At 45.7% G+C, this 18,368-nt stretch overlaps 1 protein-coding gene across 1 annotated transcript in view; it reads right to left on the bottom strand.

Moving 5' to 3' along the window:
* Positions 1-18,368, bottom strand: part of LOC118362880 (codanin-1) — a 44,271-nt gene that overhangs the window by 2,247 nt on the left and 23,656 nt on the right. Inside the window, exons 8-26 of the mRNA XM_052485228.1 lie at positions 16,163-16,304; positions 13,175-13,253; positions 12,865-12,985; positions 12,515-12,714; positions 12,263-12,338; positions 11,976-12,181; positions 11,630-11,750; positions 11,331-11,474; positions 10,933-11,099; positions 10,538-10,709; positions 10,385-10,439; positions 8,992-9,128; positions 8,700-8,803; positions 7,928-8,077; positions 7,693-7,756; positions 7,151-7,468; positions 6,773-6,880; positions 2,708-2,771; positions 1,778-2,022 (exon numbers count right to left, since the gene is read on the bottom strand). Coding sequence (XP_052341188.1) covers positions 1,778-2,022; positions 2,708-2,771; positions 6,773-6,880; positions 7,151-7,468; positions 7,693-7,756; positions 7,928-8,077; positions 8,700-8,803; positions 8,992-9,128; positions 10,385-10,439; positions 10,538-10,709; positions 10,933-11,099; positions 11,331-11,474; positions 11,630-11,750; positions 11,976-12,181; positions 12,263-12,338; positions 12,515-12,714; positions 12,865-12,985; positions 13,175-13,253; positions 16,163-16,304 — 2,673 coding nt within the window. The remainder of the gene's footprint in view (positions 1-1,777; positions 2,023-2,707; positions 2,772-6,772; positions 6,881-7,150; positions 7,469-7,692; positions 7,757-7,927; positions 8,078-8,699; positions 8,804-8,991; positions 9,129-10,384; positions 10,440-10,537; positions 10,710-10,932; positions 11,100-11,330; positions 11,475-11,629; positions 11,751-11,975; positions 12,182-12,262; positions 12,339-12,514; positions 12,715-12,864; positions 12,986-13,174; positions 13,254-16,162; positions 16,305-18,368) is intronic.

An 18,368-nucleotide genomic window follows, 5' to 3' on the forward strand; every position in this document is an offset into this window, starting at 1 on the left:
GTAATAGACATTACACGGGTGGAAATTTGTCGTTTGGTCTTGAGTCCAAATCTGAGATTTTTGGTTCTAACCGCCGTGTCTTTGTGAGATGTGGTGTGGGTGAACGGATGATCTCCACATGTGTATTTCCCACCATAAAGCATGGAGGTATGATGGTGTGGGGGTGCTTTGCTGGTAACACGGTCTGTGATTTATTTAGAATTCAAGGGACAAGTAACTAGCATGGCTTCCAATCTGGTTTGGGCTTAGTGGGACTATCATTTGTTTTTCAACAGGACAATGCCCCAACACACCTCCAGGCTGTGTAAGGGCTATTTGACCAAGAAGGAGAGGGATGGAGTGCTGCATCAGATGACCTGGCCTCCACAAATCACTCAACCTCAACCCAATTGAGATGGTTTGGGATGAGTCGGACTGCAGGGCGGAGGAAAAATCAGCCAACAAGCGCTCAGCATATGTGGGAACTCCTTCAAGACTGCTGGAAAAGTATTCCAGGTGAAACTGGTTGAGAAAATGCCAAGAATGTGCAAAGCTGTCAACAAGGCAAAGGGTGGCTATTTGAAGAATCTCAAACATGTTTAACACTTTTGGATACTACATGATTCCATGTGTTACTTCATAGTTTTGATGTCTTCAGTATTATTCTACAATGTAGAAAATAGTGAAAATAAAAGAACCTCTTGAATGAGTAGGTTTTATAAAACTTTTGACCGGTAGTATACATACTGCTTCAACTACATACAGCTGAAGTCGGAAGTTTACATACACCTTTGCCAAATACATTTAAACTCAGTTTTTACACAATTCCTGACATATAATCAAAGTAAAAATATAATTTCTTAGGTCAGTAAGGATCACCACTCATTTTAAGAATATGAAATGTCAGAATAATAGAGAAAATGATTTATTTCAACTTTTATATTTTTCATCACATTCCCAGTGGGTCAGAAGTTTACATACACTCAATCAGTATTTGGTAGCATTGCCTTTCAATTGTTTAACTTGGGTCAAATGTGTTGGGTAGCCTTCCACAAGCTTCACACAATAAGTTGGGTGAATTTTGGCCCATTCCTCCTGACAGAGCTGGTGCAACTGAGTCAGGTTTGTAAGGCCTCCTTGCTCGCACACGCTTTTTCAGTTCTGCCCACAAATTTTCTATAGGATTGAGGTCAGGGATTTGTGATGGCCACTCCAATACCTTGACTTTGTTGTCCTTAAGCCATTTTGCCACAACTTTGGAAGTATGCTTGGGGTCATTGTCCATTTAGAAGACCCATTTGCAACCAAGCTTTAACTTTATGTCTTGAGATGTTGCTTCAATATATACACATAATTTTCCATCCTCGTGATGCAATCTATTTGTGTGAAGTGCACCAGTCTCTCATGCAGCAAAGCACCCCCACAACATGATGCTGCCACCCCCGTACAGATGAACGTGTACAGATGAACGTGGTATCTTCAGGCGTTTGGAAATTGCTCCCAAGGATGAACCACTTGTGGAGGTCTACTATTTTTCTCTGAGGTCTTGGCTGATTTCTTTTGATTTTCCCCATGATGTCAAGCAGAGGCACTGAGTTTGAATGTAGGCCTTGAAATACATCCACAGGTACACTCCCAATTGACTCAAATGAGGTCAATTAGCCTATCAGAAGCTTCTAAAGCCATGATATTTTCCAAGCTGTTTAAAGGCACAGTCAACTAGTGTATGTACACTTCTGACCCACTGGAATTGTAATACAGTGTATTAAAAGTGAAATAATCTGTCTGTAAGACGTACCTGTGAGTCGCTGGCCATGAGGACAGCACTGAGTGTCATTTCTGTGAAGAGCAGATGGAGGGGGGCTGATGAACAACAGTCTCTCCCCCACAGGAGGATCAACTGCTCCAGCAGGACTTTGATTGAACAGCCTACCCTTTGGACTGTTGAGTCTGGTAGTACTGGATCAGGAGACACTGTCCTACCAGGAGACACTGTCCTACCACATTCCTCCTGTGGGGACACCATGGGCAGCTCCCCTGAAACTGTGCATACACACAAATTCAATGATGATCAACATTAGGTCTCATCTGGCTTCATTGCATAATGTATATGCTGTAGCCAACCCTTGTCCTACAGGACATGCACTGAAGGCATGATAACAATGGAGGTCTTGGCAACAGGCAAATTAATGTACACAGTGTACAAAACATTAGGAACACCTTACTAATATTGAGTTGCACCCCCCTTTTTCCCTCAGAACAGCCTGAATTTGTCGGGACATGGTGTCAAAACCGTTCCACAGGGATGCTGGCCCATGTTGACTCCAATGCTTCCCACAGTTGTGTCCAGTCGGCTGGATGTCCTTTGGGTGGTGGACCGTTCTTGATACACACAGGAAACTGTCGAGCGTAAAAAGACCAGCAGCATTGCAGTTCCTGACACACTCAAACCGGTGCGCCTGGCACCTACGACCATACCCTGTTCAAAAGGCACTTAAATATTTTCTCTTGCCCGTTCAACCGCTGAATGACACACACAATCCATGTCTCGAGGCTTTAAAATCTGTCTCCTCCCCTTCAATCTACACTGATTAAAGTGACGTCAGTAAGGGATAATAGGTTTCACCTCCTCCTCATGGAAAGAGCAGGTGGTCCTAATGTTTCATACACTCAGTGCATCTCCCCCCGACCTGGTTTCTAGCCGTAGTCCCAGCTCTCGTCATCTTACCTAGTTTACAGGCTAGTAGGACGGTGCAACGTATCAGCATCTGTTCAGGCATTGGGAATGAGAACTGTGAAGTAATAGGTAGGAGGGAGAGGGGAGAGAATAAATACAAATCAAAAACAAACTTGTAGTATACATGTCTAGGTCTGTGGCCGTCATGACATTCCGCCAGCCGGTAACTGTTATGCAAATAACAGCCGTTCTCACGTTTATTTGACCATTATTTAACAAACACGTTTAGCATCTCCAAGCCGGCACACATGCAAATCGCTGAAGGCCGCAGTTGAAACATTTGGAAAGTATTTGGAAAGTATTCACACCCCACATTGTTACCTTACAGCCTTATTCTAAAATGGATTAAATACATGTTTTCCCCTCATCAATCTACACAAAATACCCCATAATGACAAAGAGAAAACAGGCTTAGATTTCTGGCAAATGTATTAAAAATAAAAATAAAAAAAATACCTTATTTAAATACTTATTCAGACCCTTTACTATGAGACTCAAAATTGAGCTCAGGTGCTGCCTGTTTCCATTGATCATCCTTGAGATGCTTCTACAACTTGATGAGTCCACCTGTGGTAAATTCAATTGATTGGACATGATTTGGAAAGGCACACACCTGTGTATATATAAGGTGCCACAGTTGACAGTGCATGTCAGAGCAAAAACCATGTCATGAGGTTGAAGGAATTGTACGTAGAGCTCCGAGACAGGATTGTGTTGGGGCACAGATCTAGGGATGGGTATCAAAAAATGACTGCAGCATTGAAGGTCCCCAAGATCACAGTGGCCTCCATTATTCTTAAAATGAAGAAGTTTGGAACTATCGCCCTGCCAAACTGAGCAATCTCGGAAGAAGGGCCTTGGTCAGGGAGGTGACCAAGAACCCAATGGTCACTCTTGGTCCAGTACTACTCTCCCATCTCCTCTCTGGAGATGGGAGAACCTTTCAGACGGACAACCATCTCTGCAGCACTCCACCAATCAGGCCTTTATGCAGAAGCCACTCCTCAGTAAAAAGCCACGACAGCCCGCTTGGAGTTTGCTAAAAGGCACCTAAAGAACTCTCAGACCATGAGAAACAAGATTCTCTGGTCTGATTGAACTCCTTGGCCTGAATGCCAAGAGTCACGTCTGGAGGAAACCTGGCCCCATCTCTACAGTAAAGCATGGTGGTGGCAGAATCATACTGTGGGGATGTTTCTCAGCAGCAGGGACTGGGAGACTAGTCAGGAGAGGGAAAGATGAAAGGAGCAAAGTACAGCAAGATCCATGATGAAAACCTGCTCCCGAGCACTCGGCACCTCAGCCTGGGGAAAATGTTCACCTTCCAACAGGACAACGACCCTTTAGCACACAGCCAAGACAATGTGTAACGGATGTGAAACGGATGTGAAACGGCTAGCTTAGTTAGCGGTGCGCGCTAAATAGCGTTTCAATCGGTGACGTCACTTGCTCTGAGACCTTGAAGTAGTAGTTCCCCTTGCTCTGCTAGGGCCGCGGCTTTTGTGGAGCGATGGGTAACGATGCTTCGTGGGTGACTGTTGTTGATGTGTGCAGAGGGTCCCTGGTTCGCGCCCGGGTATGGGCGAGGGGACGGTCTAAAGTTAGACTGTTACAAATGCAGGAGTGGCTTCGGGACAAATCTGTGAATGTCCTTGAGTGGCCCTGCCAGAGCCCGGACTTGAACCCAATCGAACATCTCTGGAGAGACCTGAAAAAAGCTGTGCAATGACATTCCCCATCCAACCTGACAGAGCTTGAGAGAAACTCCCCAAATACAGGTGTGCCAAGCTTGTAGCGTCATACCCAAGAAGACTTGATGCTATAATCGCTGCAAAGGTGCTCCAACAAAGTACTGAGTAAAAGCGATATTTTATTTTTAATACATTTGAAAACTTTTCTTAAAACCCGTTTCTGCTTTGTCATTATGGGGTATTTTGTGTAGATTGATGAGGGGGAAAAAAAACACTTGAATACATTAGAATAAGGCTGTAACATAAAATGTGAAAAAAGTGACAGTCTGAATACTTTTTGAACGCACTGCATGTATTTTAGGGTTAGGCAGGTCTAAAAAAAAAAAAAATGTATATCATAAGAACAAGTGTATTCTGAGTCGGCCTAACGCACGTTATCTGGCCATGCCTCGGCCTGTAGGTAGTCTGTTAAGATATGCTTATAAATCCTGTGACATTATTTACCGTTTCCGCCCCATTCCCGAGCGAGCCCACACTGCGCATATGTAGCGCTATGTTGAGAGTAAAAGTGATCATTTGAAACAGGTCTTATACACTAGATTTAGAGTTACTTGGCAACTTTAGTTGTGAATGACACAAACCTTAGAAAAGATATATGGGCTGCATGATGTGATTATAGGATATTGATGATTTGGGAAAGTTGCAACAAAAAAAGAAGAAGCTGGTGCTCTGTTCCTTGCCTCAGGCTGAACATGCCGTTCTCTCATCAAGTGATCATATTTTCACTATTCTAAATGTAATCTTGTCTTTACTATCATGTAAAAGTAGTTTTAATTTAGAATGGGCCATATATCAAATGGGCAGAAACAGGGGCATGGGAAAAAAAGACATGTCATCCACTTGCACCCAAATAGTGAATGGAGGTTGTGCTTTCTTGCGGTTCCTTTTATGCTGGGTAGGCTACTCCGGTTTTACAGCAGAGCAATGTGCATAATATTAGCAGCTGAGAAATTAATATATTAGCACTAGAAAGCTGGGATCCTCCTCTTTCTAGTGGCAACCATCAGAACTCTGCATTCACACAGGATTGCATGTAGAAATGTCTGGGCTCATAAGAACACTTATTTCACTTCACGCGTCAACCCGTTTGAGGAGCAGCCTTTCGCTGCGCGACAGGTGATATTCTACCTAAACTCTGTATGCCATGGGCTCTCTAACCCAGTTCCTGCAGCTACCCTGTGCTTCATTTGGGAAAGCAAGCGAAATCTGTTCACGAACATCGATAGTAACATGTTTAACCAATGAAACGCATTTCATTAAACTGTTGACAGCCCGTCTCGCGTCCTCGAGAAAGTATTTAAGGAGAGAGAAGAGACGGAAACGCATGGTGGTGAGATATTAATTATGATAATACTTTTTTTAAATACACTATTAGTAGGCTATTCAAGATCAAATACAAATTCACTATAATTGTAGGCTAACTATACTCGGTAAGTGAATGAACCAACTGCATCACCTAGGCTTATACGTTCTCTCCCAGACTCATGGATAGAACATTTGGAGCGTATCATAAGGTAACCATGCCATCCAGTATGCATAACACAGTCCACACTAAAGAGGATTACTAGAGTTTTGTTGAATTTTGGAATAGCCTATAGGCTAGACAATTGTGTACCAAAGACATCTTAAATCTGTTGTATTTAAAAAAAAAAAGTTTTTCTGCCGTGCGTAATATGCGGTAGGCTATATAGGCCTATTGTAGAACACCATTTTAATTCAGGCTTTATACAGGCCTATGCATAAGCTTTAATATGCCAATGGGTGTTCTACATGAGATGCCTTAAATGCTTTGCATTAATCATCACCTTAGAAAGCTCTGTCCATTTAGTTGTGTTTGGCTTTGAAACAACATCCACAACGACCACGTTTTCCCCTCAGTTTCCACCTGTTGTTGAACTTCTTTCTTCATAGTGATCGATCACAGTGAAGTCAAACAATGTAGACTAACAGTGAGTTTCAAAAGCATGACACTGTTTTGATTCGATTTTCAATTGTATTTGCATTGATGTCAGAGTGGTTAGAGGGACAACCGTGACAACCGAGTACCAGGCCATTAGTGACCTGATGATCGTTAGAGAGTTGGGTACTGCCAACGCATCAGTGCCATTCATGTCAAAGCGCACAGATTACCGTGACTCAAACGGTCACGTGGAATTTTGACTGTGGTCATGACTGCAGGTGTGGAGGTAATACGGTCACCACAACAGCCCTATGCAGAACCTCTATCTGAACCATAAACCCATGTTCATTGCGGGAGTATAAAGCATGTGTTAATCAGGACCAAGGTGACGACAGCCTGCGGTACCTTTTTGCAGCTCAGTGTGTCTCCTACTTTTCCCAGTAGAGCGGTCAGCTGTAGACAAGTCAACGCCTCCTTTTCAGACCGCGGGCCTACTGCAATACTCAACACCTCCTGTAGGGGGCACAATCATCCTCTTTTCTATTATCATCAATAAGACTGATTCACCAGAGCTGAACCTCACATAATCTACCATTATTCTGATTGATTTTATGCTCTCATACTTCTATCTATCAAAGTCAAATCGAATTTTATTGGTCGCATACACATATTTAGTACATATTTTTGAGGCTGTAGCGAAACGCTTGTGTTCCTAGCTCCAATCTAGTGTCTATAATAAGGATAGCATTACATCCTGGTATTCTTTATTCATTAGAATATTACCTTAATCTCTACCAGGACATCAGATGGTAGTGGTGCACTGTGGGGGCAGTCTGGAGGGCAGGATGTCACAGCCTCCTCCTTGCCCATGTCCCGTTTTGGGGTACGTGACTGCTCCTGGGAGACTGCTGCAGCTCCAGCTTTAGCCACAAGACTAGAAACTTCCACACCACTAGCCTCTGGGCTGGGAAGAGACTTCATCACACGGTCAAACTTTGTTTTCCACTCTCGCTTGACCAGGGCTGTGATGTTGGAGGAGAGCCAGCTATAGGCCTTCTCAGTGGCCAGGCGCTTGGTGATGTTCTCAGATGTAGTGAGAACCTGGCGGGAGAGAAAACGCATGTTAGCATTGTCAGCAAGGACTGATTTAGCTATAGCTATTTTATTAAGAAAGAAAATGTACTACAAGTGTGATACGTGGTTGTCTCACCTAGCTATCTTTAGACCGATGCACTAACTGTATGTCGCTCTAGATAAGAGCGTCTGCTAATGACTAGCATGTCAATGTAGACCAGAGTTAAAAGAGCAACGCTGAATAGACTTACAGCGGGAGACGTCTCGTCAGGAAGAAGAACCCGGATGGCTTCTGGACCCTTCTCACTGCAAAACCTGAACGCACAAGAGTCTGTAGTCAAAGCTCCACAAAAATTAGAGTCACACCCCATACAGACCTGGGTTTAAAAATAGTACCATAGGCAGGACTTGCACTTTTAGGGACCATTTAATTGGCAAGCTCCATGAATCAAGTTTATAACCACACATAGACGAAACCATGTGTACCTGGTAGCTCTCTCCAGAGCCTCCTGGCCCCCGTCACAGAGCTGAGCACAGATGGAGTCGTTGAGTATCAGAGGGTTGGCCCCTGGTGAGATCAGCCCCTCCCTCAGCAACCTCTCTCCACCACGGACCAGCTCACACACCAGCGTGACCCTGCAACACAGTCACATGAGGATACTACACGTATCAACACTGACACCTACAAACAGTGGATACATACGATCACTATATTATATACGAGTGTACAAAGCATTAGGAACACCTCTTTCCACGACATAGGCTGACCAAGTGAAAGCTTTGATCCTGTATTGATGACACCTGTTAAATCCACTTCAAACAATCTGGATGAAGGGGAGGAGGCGGGTTAAAGAAGGATTTTTAGGCCTTCAGACATGGATTCTGTTTGTGTCATTCAGCGGGTGAAAGAGCAAGACAAAATATTTAAGTGCCTTTGAACGGGGTATGGTCGTAGGTGCCAGGCACACCGGTTTGGGTGGGTCAAGAACTGCAACGCTGCTGGGTTACAGTTTCCCGTGTGTCTCAAGAACGGTCCACCACCCAAAGGATATCCAGCCAACTGGACACAACTGTGGGAAGCATTAGAGTCAACATGGGCCAGCATCCCTGTGGAACAGTTGACACATTGTGGAGTCCATGCTCTGGCAAACTGAGGCTGTTCTGAGGGCAAAAGGGGGTGCCACTCAATATTAGAAAGGTGTTCGTAATGTTTTGTACACTCAGTGTATACTGTACACACACACACGACAGTACCCACTTCATATGTTTGACACAGTTGGATCCCACCCTCTCAGCAACAAACTCCACCGTTCGTCTGAGAGATGGAGGCTGGTTATGGAAGAAGGCTTGCTCCAAATCCACCTTTACAGACAAAGGTGACAACACAGTCAAATCAACATGCTTCTAGAGACACTTTCCTTCCTATTTAGTATGCTTTGCTGGGAAGAGGAGAGACGGTCAGAAAGATAGTAGGAGAGTATCACATAGGCAGTACGTCGGATTGGAACCCGGGGCACTAACCACTAGGCCAGCTACTCCTAGAACCGTACCTGTCGTTTTTGCTGTGACCTGGTGGTGGTGGGGGTACCTCTCAACTCAGCAGAGGTAGGGGTGATCTTACGGATGAGGCCTCCACCCCTGGCAGAGCTACCGGCCACAAAGGCAGCGAGGAGTTTACGGAACTCACCTGAAAACAGGAGATAGAACAGATAATCAAACAGCTACAATTGTGAGAACACCATTCGGGGCCCCTACAGAAGACTTTGCACATGTAGAAATAGAATAACTATTGTCTATTGCCAGGGTTGGGGAGGAACGGATTAGATGTAAGGGATTACAAAAACAACGTTAACTGTAATCCGTTACCAGCAAAAATATAGTAATCGGATTAGATACTTTTGAAAAACCAGATGATTACTTTTAAATTTAGAACGGATGTTTGCGAGAAAAAAATAAAATCTTTAACACTCCTGTTGTTGTTTTCTCAATGACATTCAAATCAGCATTGAAAAAAGGGGCTTAAGTTTGCTCCACCTGAGTGACTCGGCTACAGTCCAAGCTGTGTCTTCCAATTGTGCGACTGCTGTCGGCATCCAAAGATTACCCAACCTGAATAAAGGCTTGGAGGTACGGATGACAGCACTGGTGTAGTCTACGGCGATACGGATATCACTTAGTATTGATATCTACATAACGCATTGATGTGAATCACACAGCTACTCTCTGATTTAGCTATTTGCGCCTTACAGATTGTGGATGGCTGTTCACAAATCTAAATGTGTATTTGAACCAAAAAAAATAGTTGAATTCTTGAAGTTAAAGCTGCCAATCAATCATTCTTCTTGAAACCAGTGGACAGCCAGTGAAAAATGCACTCTTGCAACAGCTACATAGCACAGAACCCAGCCTATGGAATAAAAGTGGGGCTTTTATTGCTCAATCTAATTCATGCTGATAAAAAAAATTCATAGGTCTAATGGACACGTGCTCAGACTCGCACACTTTTGATAAACTTAACGAGGGGCAATCTGTAGTTGCTACATACATTTTTGGACTTATAAATTATATCAATGTACAGATATAATTTAATGTAGCAGTAAGTGATGGTTAGAAGAAGCCTACATAAGCAACCCATAAAGTAAAATTTGACCTCCATATATGGCCAGCTATGTAAACATTAACATTGATTTATCCTGCAATAGATGTCGTTCAATTGGTAACATACATTTTTGTCTTCTTAAAATGCCTCTCAAGGGCAAAGTAATCTAAAAGTAACTGAATGTAATCAGATTACGTTACTGAGTTTTGGTAATCCAAAAGTTGCGTTACTGATTACAATTTTGGACGTGTAACTAGCAACTAACGGATTACATTTAGAAAGTAACATACCCAACGCTGTCTATTACTATAAATTACTCATTTGATTTCTATGGATGTACCCACCCAGGAAAGGACAGCAGGTGTAGAGGAGCTGTTGGTCCACCAGGGGGAGACAGTCCTAAAATAAACAAAAAAACAAGTTCATCAAAACTCATGAAAAGACCGTGGCATTTCGCCTTCAAATGTAATTGAGAAGAGCCATTCCAGTTTACTCACAAGTCCCTGGACGTTGGTCTGGCTCTCCTCTAGCTCGACAGCTACAGCGAAATCAGTAGTGAAGAAAAGCTCCTCCGGGATCACTGGGATCTGGAACAGCCAGCCTAGAACAGCCACCATGAGAAGCTGATTCAGGTAACACACCTCTCCTTCTCTGGACAGCACCATCCGCCTAAGAGACACACACACACACACACGGTCTGGACTTCAGATCACGAGAGAGAGCGACGGGGAAGCAGAGTGGAAAGGGAGAAATAGAGGGAGAAGGAGAGCGATGGGTAGAAAGAGAAAGGGAGAAATGAAGGAAGAAACTGGAGACAGGAAGAAGGTAGAAGGACATGCAAGAGAGAGTGAAAGCACTAAAAAAGGAGAATGATAGAGAAAGTAACACACACCTGTATAGGCTGAGCAGCAGTCCCAGAACGGTCCTGTAGCAGAGGAGGAAGGGACCGGTGAAGTCCAGCATGGAGAGGAACTCCACCAGCCAGGGCACAGTCAGGATGGTCCGTCTCCTACGAACACAGCTACGCAGGACCGCACACACATCCAGCACAGACATACTCTGAGAATGGAGGGAAGGAAAAAGCACAGAGGAAGGAAGCCACAATCTGGTAAGAAACTAGTACTTTACTGACTTGTAATAAGATAGTTATCTTCTGCGGATGGATGAAAGAATATGCCTCTTCCAACAAGGGTGAGGGTCAGTGACATTTCAATTCAGTCAATTCTGGTTTGAAGTCTACTTCCTGAATTGCTTCCACCGACTACTATTCCAAGTCTGGTGCCACAGTACCTTGCTGCGGAGGCTGGCAGTAGCCTCCTGTATCTCCCTGGAGGGCCTCTCAGAGGTCTGGTATGGCAGGAAGGAGATATAACCCAGGAACTTAGCTAGGAGACGAGCCAACAGCAGGACAGAGGAGAAACGCTGCTTCTCATCCTGAGAGAGAGAGATGAGGTGGCACAGAGAGAGGGCGAGAGTGAGGAGAAATGGGAAAGGGGGGTATTAAAACAAGAAAATATATTCTCCACCAAGCCCCATTCTGATTGAGGTGAGAGATCTTGCACCAGGTCTACAGAGTAATCAGTGCTGACTTGTTGTTCCATGTCTCCCTCTCCCTCGGTACTGGAGACCACGGGAGCCAGGACGGACACCTCGTCAAGCTGGAGGAGCTGCTGACACAGACTGTCCTTCAGGTGCTGGTTCAGCTGGCAACTAGGACAGAGAGGTATGGTTACGGGTAGACGTTCACCCAAATGACAAATCAGGATACTTCCGCATCTGTATAGATCTGAGAACAATCAGTCCGTATAAGATCGCTGCAAAATGCACAAGTAGTGTTTAACACTGCAGGAACCCGATCAATATGATTTGACAATCTGGTAATCTGCAAAATGCGACTGCATTGTATCCAAGCTGGAACACCACTGTCAATCTCACCAGCTTGCGGTCTTTAAGAAGTCCCTGAAGAACTCCTGGTGTCCCGGGAAGGCGGGTGGAGGACAGGGTCCCAGAATGCCTTGGGGCTGGATCAGACGCTCCTCCAGACGCTTTAGACGCCCCAGGCTGTCTGCTCCCAGCATGCCTAGCAGGTCCGCGTCGGGGGTGTCACCCGGGGAGCCCAGAGCACGGGGACCTTTGCACATCTAGAGGGAGAGAGGGGTGTGAGCGAGAGAGAGAGAGCGCGAGTGTGTGTGTGTGTAATTGCACCATCCCAAATTCCATACCTGCACCAACTGCTTGAGGAAGAGTCTGGCGAAATGGGAGTGGTTTCCAGTAGAGTTCAGTTGACTCACCATTCCTCTGAAAGGAGGAAGCACAACAGCACCACTATTATAACATGACCAATAACAAGGCCTACTCCTATAAAAAAGACATCACATTTTGCTGGAACCAGAGCATTTTTATAGTCAAGGAATAGGCTTAAACTCGTTCTGTGAAACTGGCCATTAGTTTGATACCACTAGTATTGGTCTTACCTGACCCTATTGCCTAGTTCTGCTTCAAACTCCCATCTAGGTTCCTTGTGGAAGTCTTCCCACTCTCGCAGCACCTCGTAGAAAATATCCCTCTGCTTCTTGAAGGTGTGGAAGGCCTTGTCACTGCTGAAGTTGGAGCGGTTGTCAGTGGCAGGCTGGAACGGGACAGAGTGGATGAAGGTGTCCACAGAGGGGGAGACCTGGAAGGGAAGAGAGAGAGGGCTGGGCTCAATTACATTTCAATTCATTGCTTTGCGATTAGGAAAATGTGAATTGCTGTTTACTTCGGAGTTGACTGAAGAGAACGAAACATGAGTGTATTAGTGCTCTTGTCATGTTGGGTTATGTACCTTGGCTGTGCTGGGGTCCTGGGCCAGAGTCAGTCTGTTCCTCAGGGACGGAGAGAAGCAGGTCACCCTCTCGTTCTCAGCCAAGAGACGCAGGGTGTCTTTGTCCAGGTGAGACACCAACCTGACACAGACAAAGATTGTTTTAACCTTTATTTCGCCAGGTTGTCACATTGACGTCAAATTACCTCTTTTACAAGGGAGACCTAGCCAAGAGTGCAGGTCCGGTATAAACACATATGGAGCCAGACTATCATAGGATTCAAATCTTTAATGTTCAGTATAATATCCCCAGAAAGAAGGAAGAACTCACTCAAACTGATTCTCCAGCACCCTAACAGAGAAGTAGACACAGTTGTGCACCTTGCTGAGGTAGCCTCTTTCCAGGACGTCTGTGTAGATCAAACACAACAAAGGTTTTAGCAAAGTCACATTGTCACCAATAAAACATTAATTAACCCATACATTTAAATAAATACATTTGAAAGAATAAAATAAAGAATATTACAACCAGATACTAACAAAGTATATTAATATAACAAGCATCATACCATCATGTTAGTCTCTCAGTCAACTCAGTAACAACATTCACATTTCAATACTCAAAAAGTGAAATACTCATTGACAGCCACTCTCTTTCCCGGAGGAACACCTTCATCACTATGGTCAACTACCATGATGTTTAGCTCCATTCAGCTACCTTCAGCTGAAGATGCAGTGAAAGAAACTCTGGGGCTGAATGAGAGGTTGTAGAACTGACAATAGACAAGGCTGGGTAACAGCAATATGTCAGTTTCTGAAGCAGTTAACTATTCTGGACTATAAAAAGACTCTGAAGTCCGGCAAAAATATTGTTTTACAGGAGCAGACACTGTTCGAACAAATTTACCAATAGTGGTGCTGTCACATTTCAGAGGCTGTGCAGTCCTTGCGACCACCTGGCCTCCTCAAGCTTGGTGTGCAGGCTGGGTTGGTGACCACACGCATGGCTGCTCTCGCTCACCCTCTCTCCCTCTGGGTGTGCCAAAGATCCCCGTGCTCTACGGCTGACGCCCCCGGCAGCAGCCTGCTGGGCATGCTGGTGGCCTGAGGCGTCTAAAGCGATCAGCTAGGCAGTTGGCTCTCACCATGCCCACAGTAAGGAGACCTTCGGAGACTGCAAACGGTGTTGTGTCTAATGCAGTAAGCGACAGCAGATTGCATCGTCATATTTGATCGGTTCTGGTGGTAAGCACTACTGACTGCGGCTAACTATGCGGACGGTATTCTCAGATCTATACAGGCTTGATATCCTGATTTGGAGCGAGCCGCCTCTGTCTGGTGCCCGCTGAGCCAGCTGAAGGACAGTGTGTCATCCTTTCACGTGACGAGTGCTATGATGCTTGCCGAGGAGAGGAGACAGCGAGTCAGCACTGATACCCAGCACAGTGCCGTCTCTCAATGAAATGAGCAGTGAATATATTTTCTTCTTGCTCCCCTGCCGCCCACCTCATCTGCCTCTGCTAAGGCTGCCTTTTCTCCCCTCTGTCCTCTCGCTTCAAGACTCTGGTCTGCTCGCTCCTGCCATACCAGAACACTGAGAAGGCTCCGGGGAAGACCGCGGCTACTGGCTTTAGTCCGAATGCGATGAGCTATTCGGGAAGCCGGAGGTGACTGAGCCCAATTGATAGCCACCGCCCCGCGGGCGGAGAAGGAGACTAACCGTCCCGTCGCGAAAGGTAATATTTTGAAGCCACGAGTCGTACTGATTTCTTACGGAGTGACTTCCTTCATATTGTGCTTTCCTTCCCTCCGTGAGTATGCTGACAGCCGGATATTGTGTGCATTCTGCGTAGCTGGGCCCAGGAGGCAGTGGCTGACTGTGCTGGCTGATTCCTCTCCATGCTGGTTCGGTCTCCTCTGCTTTGCAGTGGATCGGCTCTGCGGGTGTGTGACCACTTTTTCTCTGTCATTGTCGCTTTTTTAGTCTTTCCTTTGTGTGTTCTCACTCATCCACTCTCCCTTCTACCTTCTTCCTGTCTCAGTTTCTTCCTTTCATTCTCCTTTCTCTTTCTGCCCATGTGCTCTCTTCCTCCCTGTCCCTTTCCTCCTGTAGCTTCCCCCATCGCTCTCGAAACTGTGTGTGTGTGTGTGTGACCCAGGCGTGTGCTGTCCAGAGGTGTGTTGCAGTCAGCTCTTCATGGTGTATTCTAGGCTGTTCATCGGGGAAGCTTTCTTCACCTTTATTTCGCTGCTGTCGGCAGAGAGCCGAGGCGGCACGTCGAGAGGCTTTGGTAAACAGCTCCCGACTGGCCCGAAATGTATCTTTTTCATGGTTTTGATGAGCTTGTTTTTGTTTATTTTAGGCTGTCTGCTCCCCCTGACAGACCAACAGCTCCTCTGCACCTAACGATCTTTCACCAATTGAGTACATCCATAAATGGTAATTTATAGTAATGGCGTTAGTATGTTTTTTTAAATGTAATCGTTGGTGCCAGTTTTGCGTCAAGCTGTAATCGTAGCACTAACGCAAGCTTTATGTCTGATGCATTGGTTCCGCTGCTTTGCCCTTGAAACGTGGTAAGCCCTGTGAGCGACATCATCAGTATGTTACATAACTGTCTGGGAATCAAATTACTTTATGGGGCCAACTTATGGCTTCTTCACTTACTGCTACAAATTATATCTGTACATCGACCTCAGTAAGTCCAAAAATATTATGTAGCCTAGTTAGTTTATCAGTCTGGCTGCGATAATCGTTTCTGAACATCAGTAATTAGGTGAGCGATAAAGCACAGGCGGGATTCTGTATTTATGTAACTGTTATATGCTGTGGCTGTCGCGGTTCAGAAGAATGATTGATTGGCAGCGCTGTAACTATTTTGGTTCTTATTGGTAATGGGCAACCGGCGCAAACCTTTAAATCAGAGAGTAACTGTGATTCACATCATGCGTTAGCGATATCAGCCTGCGCCATCGTTCACCACTGCTGATAATCACCTCAACGCTATTCAGATTAAATCTTTTGGATGCCGACATGAAAGACACAGCTGAACTGGCAACTCGAGTGAGCCTTTTTCATTAACATTTGAATGTCGTGGCTGGCTGAAGATGGAGTGACTTTTTCTGCAAAAGTATTAAGTATCTGTCGTTATATTTTGCTGGTAACGATTACGGTTAACGTTGTTTTATGTCCCATCAATATCGTTCTCTAACCCTGACAGCCGACAATGGTATTCTGGCTACCCATGTCTTCTACAGTGGCACTGTTTGATCTGTTCTATCTCCTGATTTTCAGGCGTAAACTACTAGTGCCGCTGACATTCTGCCGGGGAACTCTGCTGATTGAGAACGCCCACCGCCACCGAGTCTGTGTTTGGCGCGATTTCTGGGGTAACTGTAGTGACCAGTGCCCATTCAATCGGCACGTACCTATGTGATATGCTCACCTCTTTCTGACTCCTCTTCAACAAAAGCATATGGGAAAGAATGTCTCACAGAAGCATGTTATTTGTTTGTGTTGTGCCTTTGAATCTGTAGGCATGAGATTTGGAGGCAAGCTGCCTGGCTCATAACCGCTCCATCTACTCCAGGCGGCGTGGAAATTTGTTGCTGAAGAGTGGGATCAACTGTGTCAAACATATGGCTATGCGTGTCTGTGTACAGCTATACACTGAGTGTACAAACGTGCGAAACACCTCTGTATTGAGTGGCCGCCCCTTCAATTTGCCAGAGGCATGGGCTCACAATGTGTCAACTGTTCCACGGGCTGCAATCATCTCCCACAGCCAAGCTGGTGGGCCGGTGCACACGAAACTGCTGGCTTAACGCGTTACTGCCCAGCCGTGTGCCTAACCTACGTATACCCGTTAAGCATATATTTTGTGCTGCTCTTCACCCGTGGCAATCCCGAGGCACAAATCGCTATTACCGCGCCTCACTATCCGGGTATTTGAGATTTGGCAGGTGATAAATCATCAGATCAAGCGTCGGCTATAATGCGTTCTTTGCCACCGCTAATATATCTCAGTGATGATATATCTGTTTGTAGACTGACCGTGTTGATATGTGTGTATCTCATGTTTGGCGACTACCGCTGACTCGCCAGTGAGAAGGTACGAGCTAGTACCGGGCCAACCTCTGATACTCAACGACTCCATCTCGCTCTGGAGGGGCCCCGGAAGGCTCTGGAAGCTACCAGGCTGCATGATATGTGGCCACAAACGTTCATGGAACTATAGAAAATGATGCAAAATACCCTATGTGCATTTAAACCCGAAGTGCTATGAGGTGTGACTCTGGCCACTGTGGGCACTGACCACATTCTCTTTAATGGTCAGTGCAGTGAAGGTCAGAAGCCATCGGCCTTTCTGACGGGCGTCTCCCTGGCGCGTTGCTCGGTCACCCATTGACATGCTGGTGCAACGCTCTTATCCTAGAGCGACATGCCGAACAGTGCATCGATCACAAATAGCTAGGTAATTTCTTGCATGTCACACTTTATGTACATTTCTTTTCTTAATAAAAATGGCTATGGCTAAATCATTGCTGACGTCTTGGCAGTTCTCACTTGCAGCGACTGGCAGCTGCTCTCAACATCTGGCCTGGTCAGAGTGGCAAGTTTGACCGTGTGATGGTCTCTTTCCCGGCCAGAGCTGAAGGTTCTGGTGGCGGCAGTAAGCGTCTCAGTGTCACTAAGCCGGACGTGGGCAGGAAGGGAAGGCCTGTGACCTCCTGCTCACACTGCTACAGTACACCACCACCGACGGTAGCCAGTATGTGTGAACGAAATGCCGGGATGTGACTCTTGTCGCTGTGCTGGAGCGCTGGGCAGGCTGGCGCGCTGGCAACGTGCGACAGCAAGAGTACGATCAAATAGAAGTATGAAGGCAAAAATCGTCGAGAATATCGAGCAGATTATGTGGTTGCTTCTATTGAATGTGTATTATTGATAATATAAAGAGGATGACCTCAGGTGTTGAGTGTTGCAACAGGCCCGCGGTCTGAAGGCGTTGACGTCACAGCTGAACTGCGTTTTTGCCTGAGCTACTAGTACGCTGATGTGGTCCTGATTAACATGCTCTCGCGGGGCTGTAATTTATGGTTCGAATAGAAGGTTCTGCATGGGGCTGTTGTGACACTGCAGTCGCGACGCGGTCAAGAATTCCCGCGTGTTCCGTTGGTATTGTCTGTCTTTGTCACAGCGGCAACTTTTGTCGGCGTACCCAACTTCTTAGCGTCATCGAATGCATAGCAACCTATTTTCGATTGTCGCGATTGTCCTCTAACCACTCGACATCCACAAGCTTCGGCAATCCCGCTGGTGTCGTAGCACGAACACTGACCAGCTCTGCATTGAGCTGACTTCACTGTGATAGCGTCGGATATTTGGCACAGCTGATTGACCAGAACGGATGTTGTTTCAAGAAAGCAAGCACTAAATGGTTAGAAACCTCTAGAGCGATGATGTCTAGCGTTAAACATCATCATGACCTGTGCTATAATAAAAGCTTATATAAGTATCAAAC

Source organism: Oncorhynchus keta, chromosome 29, assembly GCF_023373465.1.
Source record: "Oncorhynchus keta strain PuntledgeMale-10-30-2019 chromosome 29, Oket_V2, whole genome shotgun sequence".
In the NCBI taxonomy this organism is placed as follows: domain Eukaryota; kingdom Metazoa; phylum Chordata; class Actinopteri; order Salmoniformes; family Salmonidae; genus Oncorhynchus; species Oncorhynchus keta.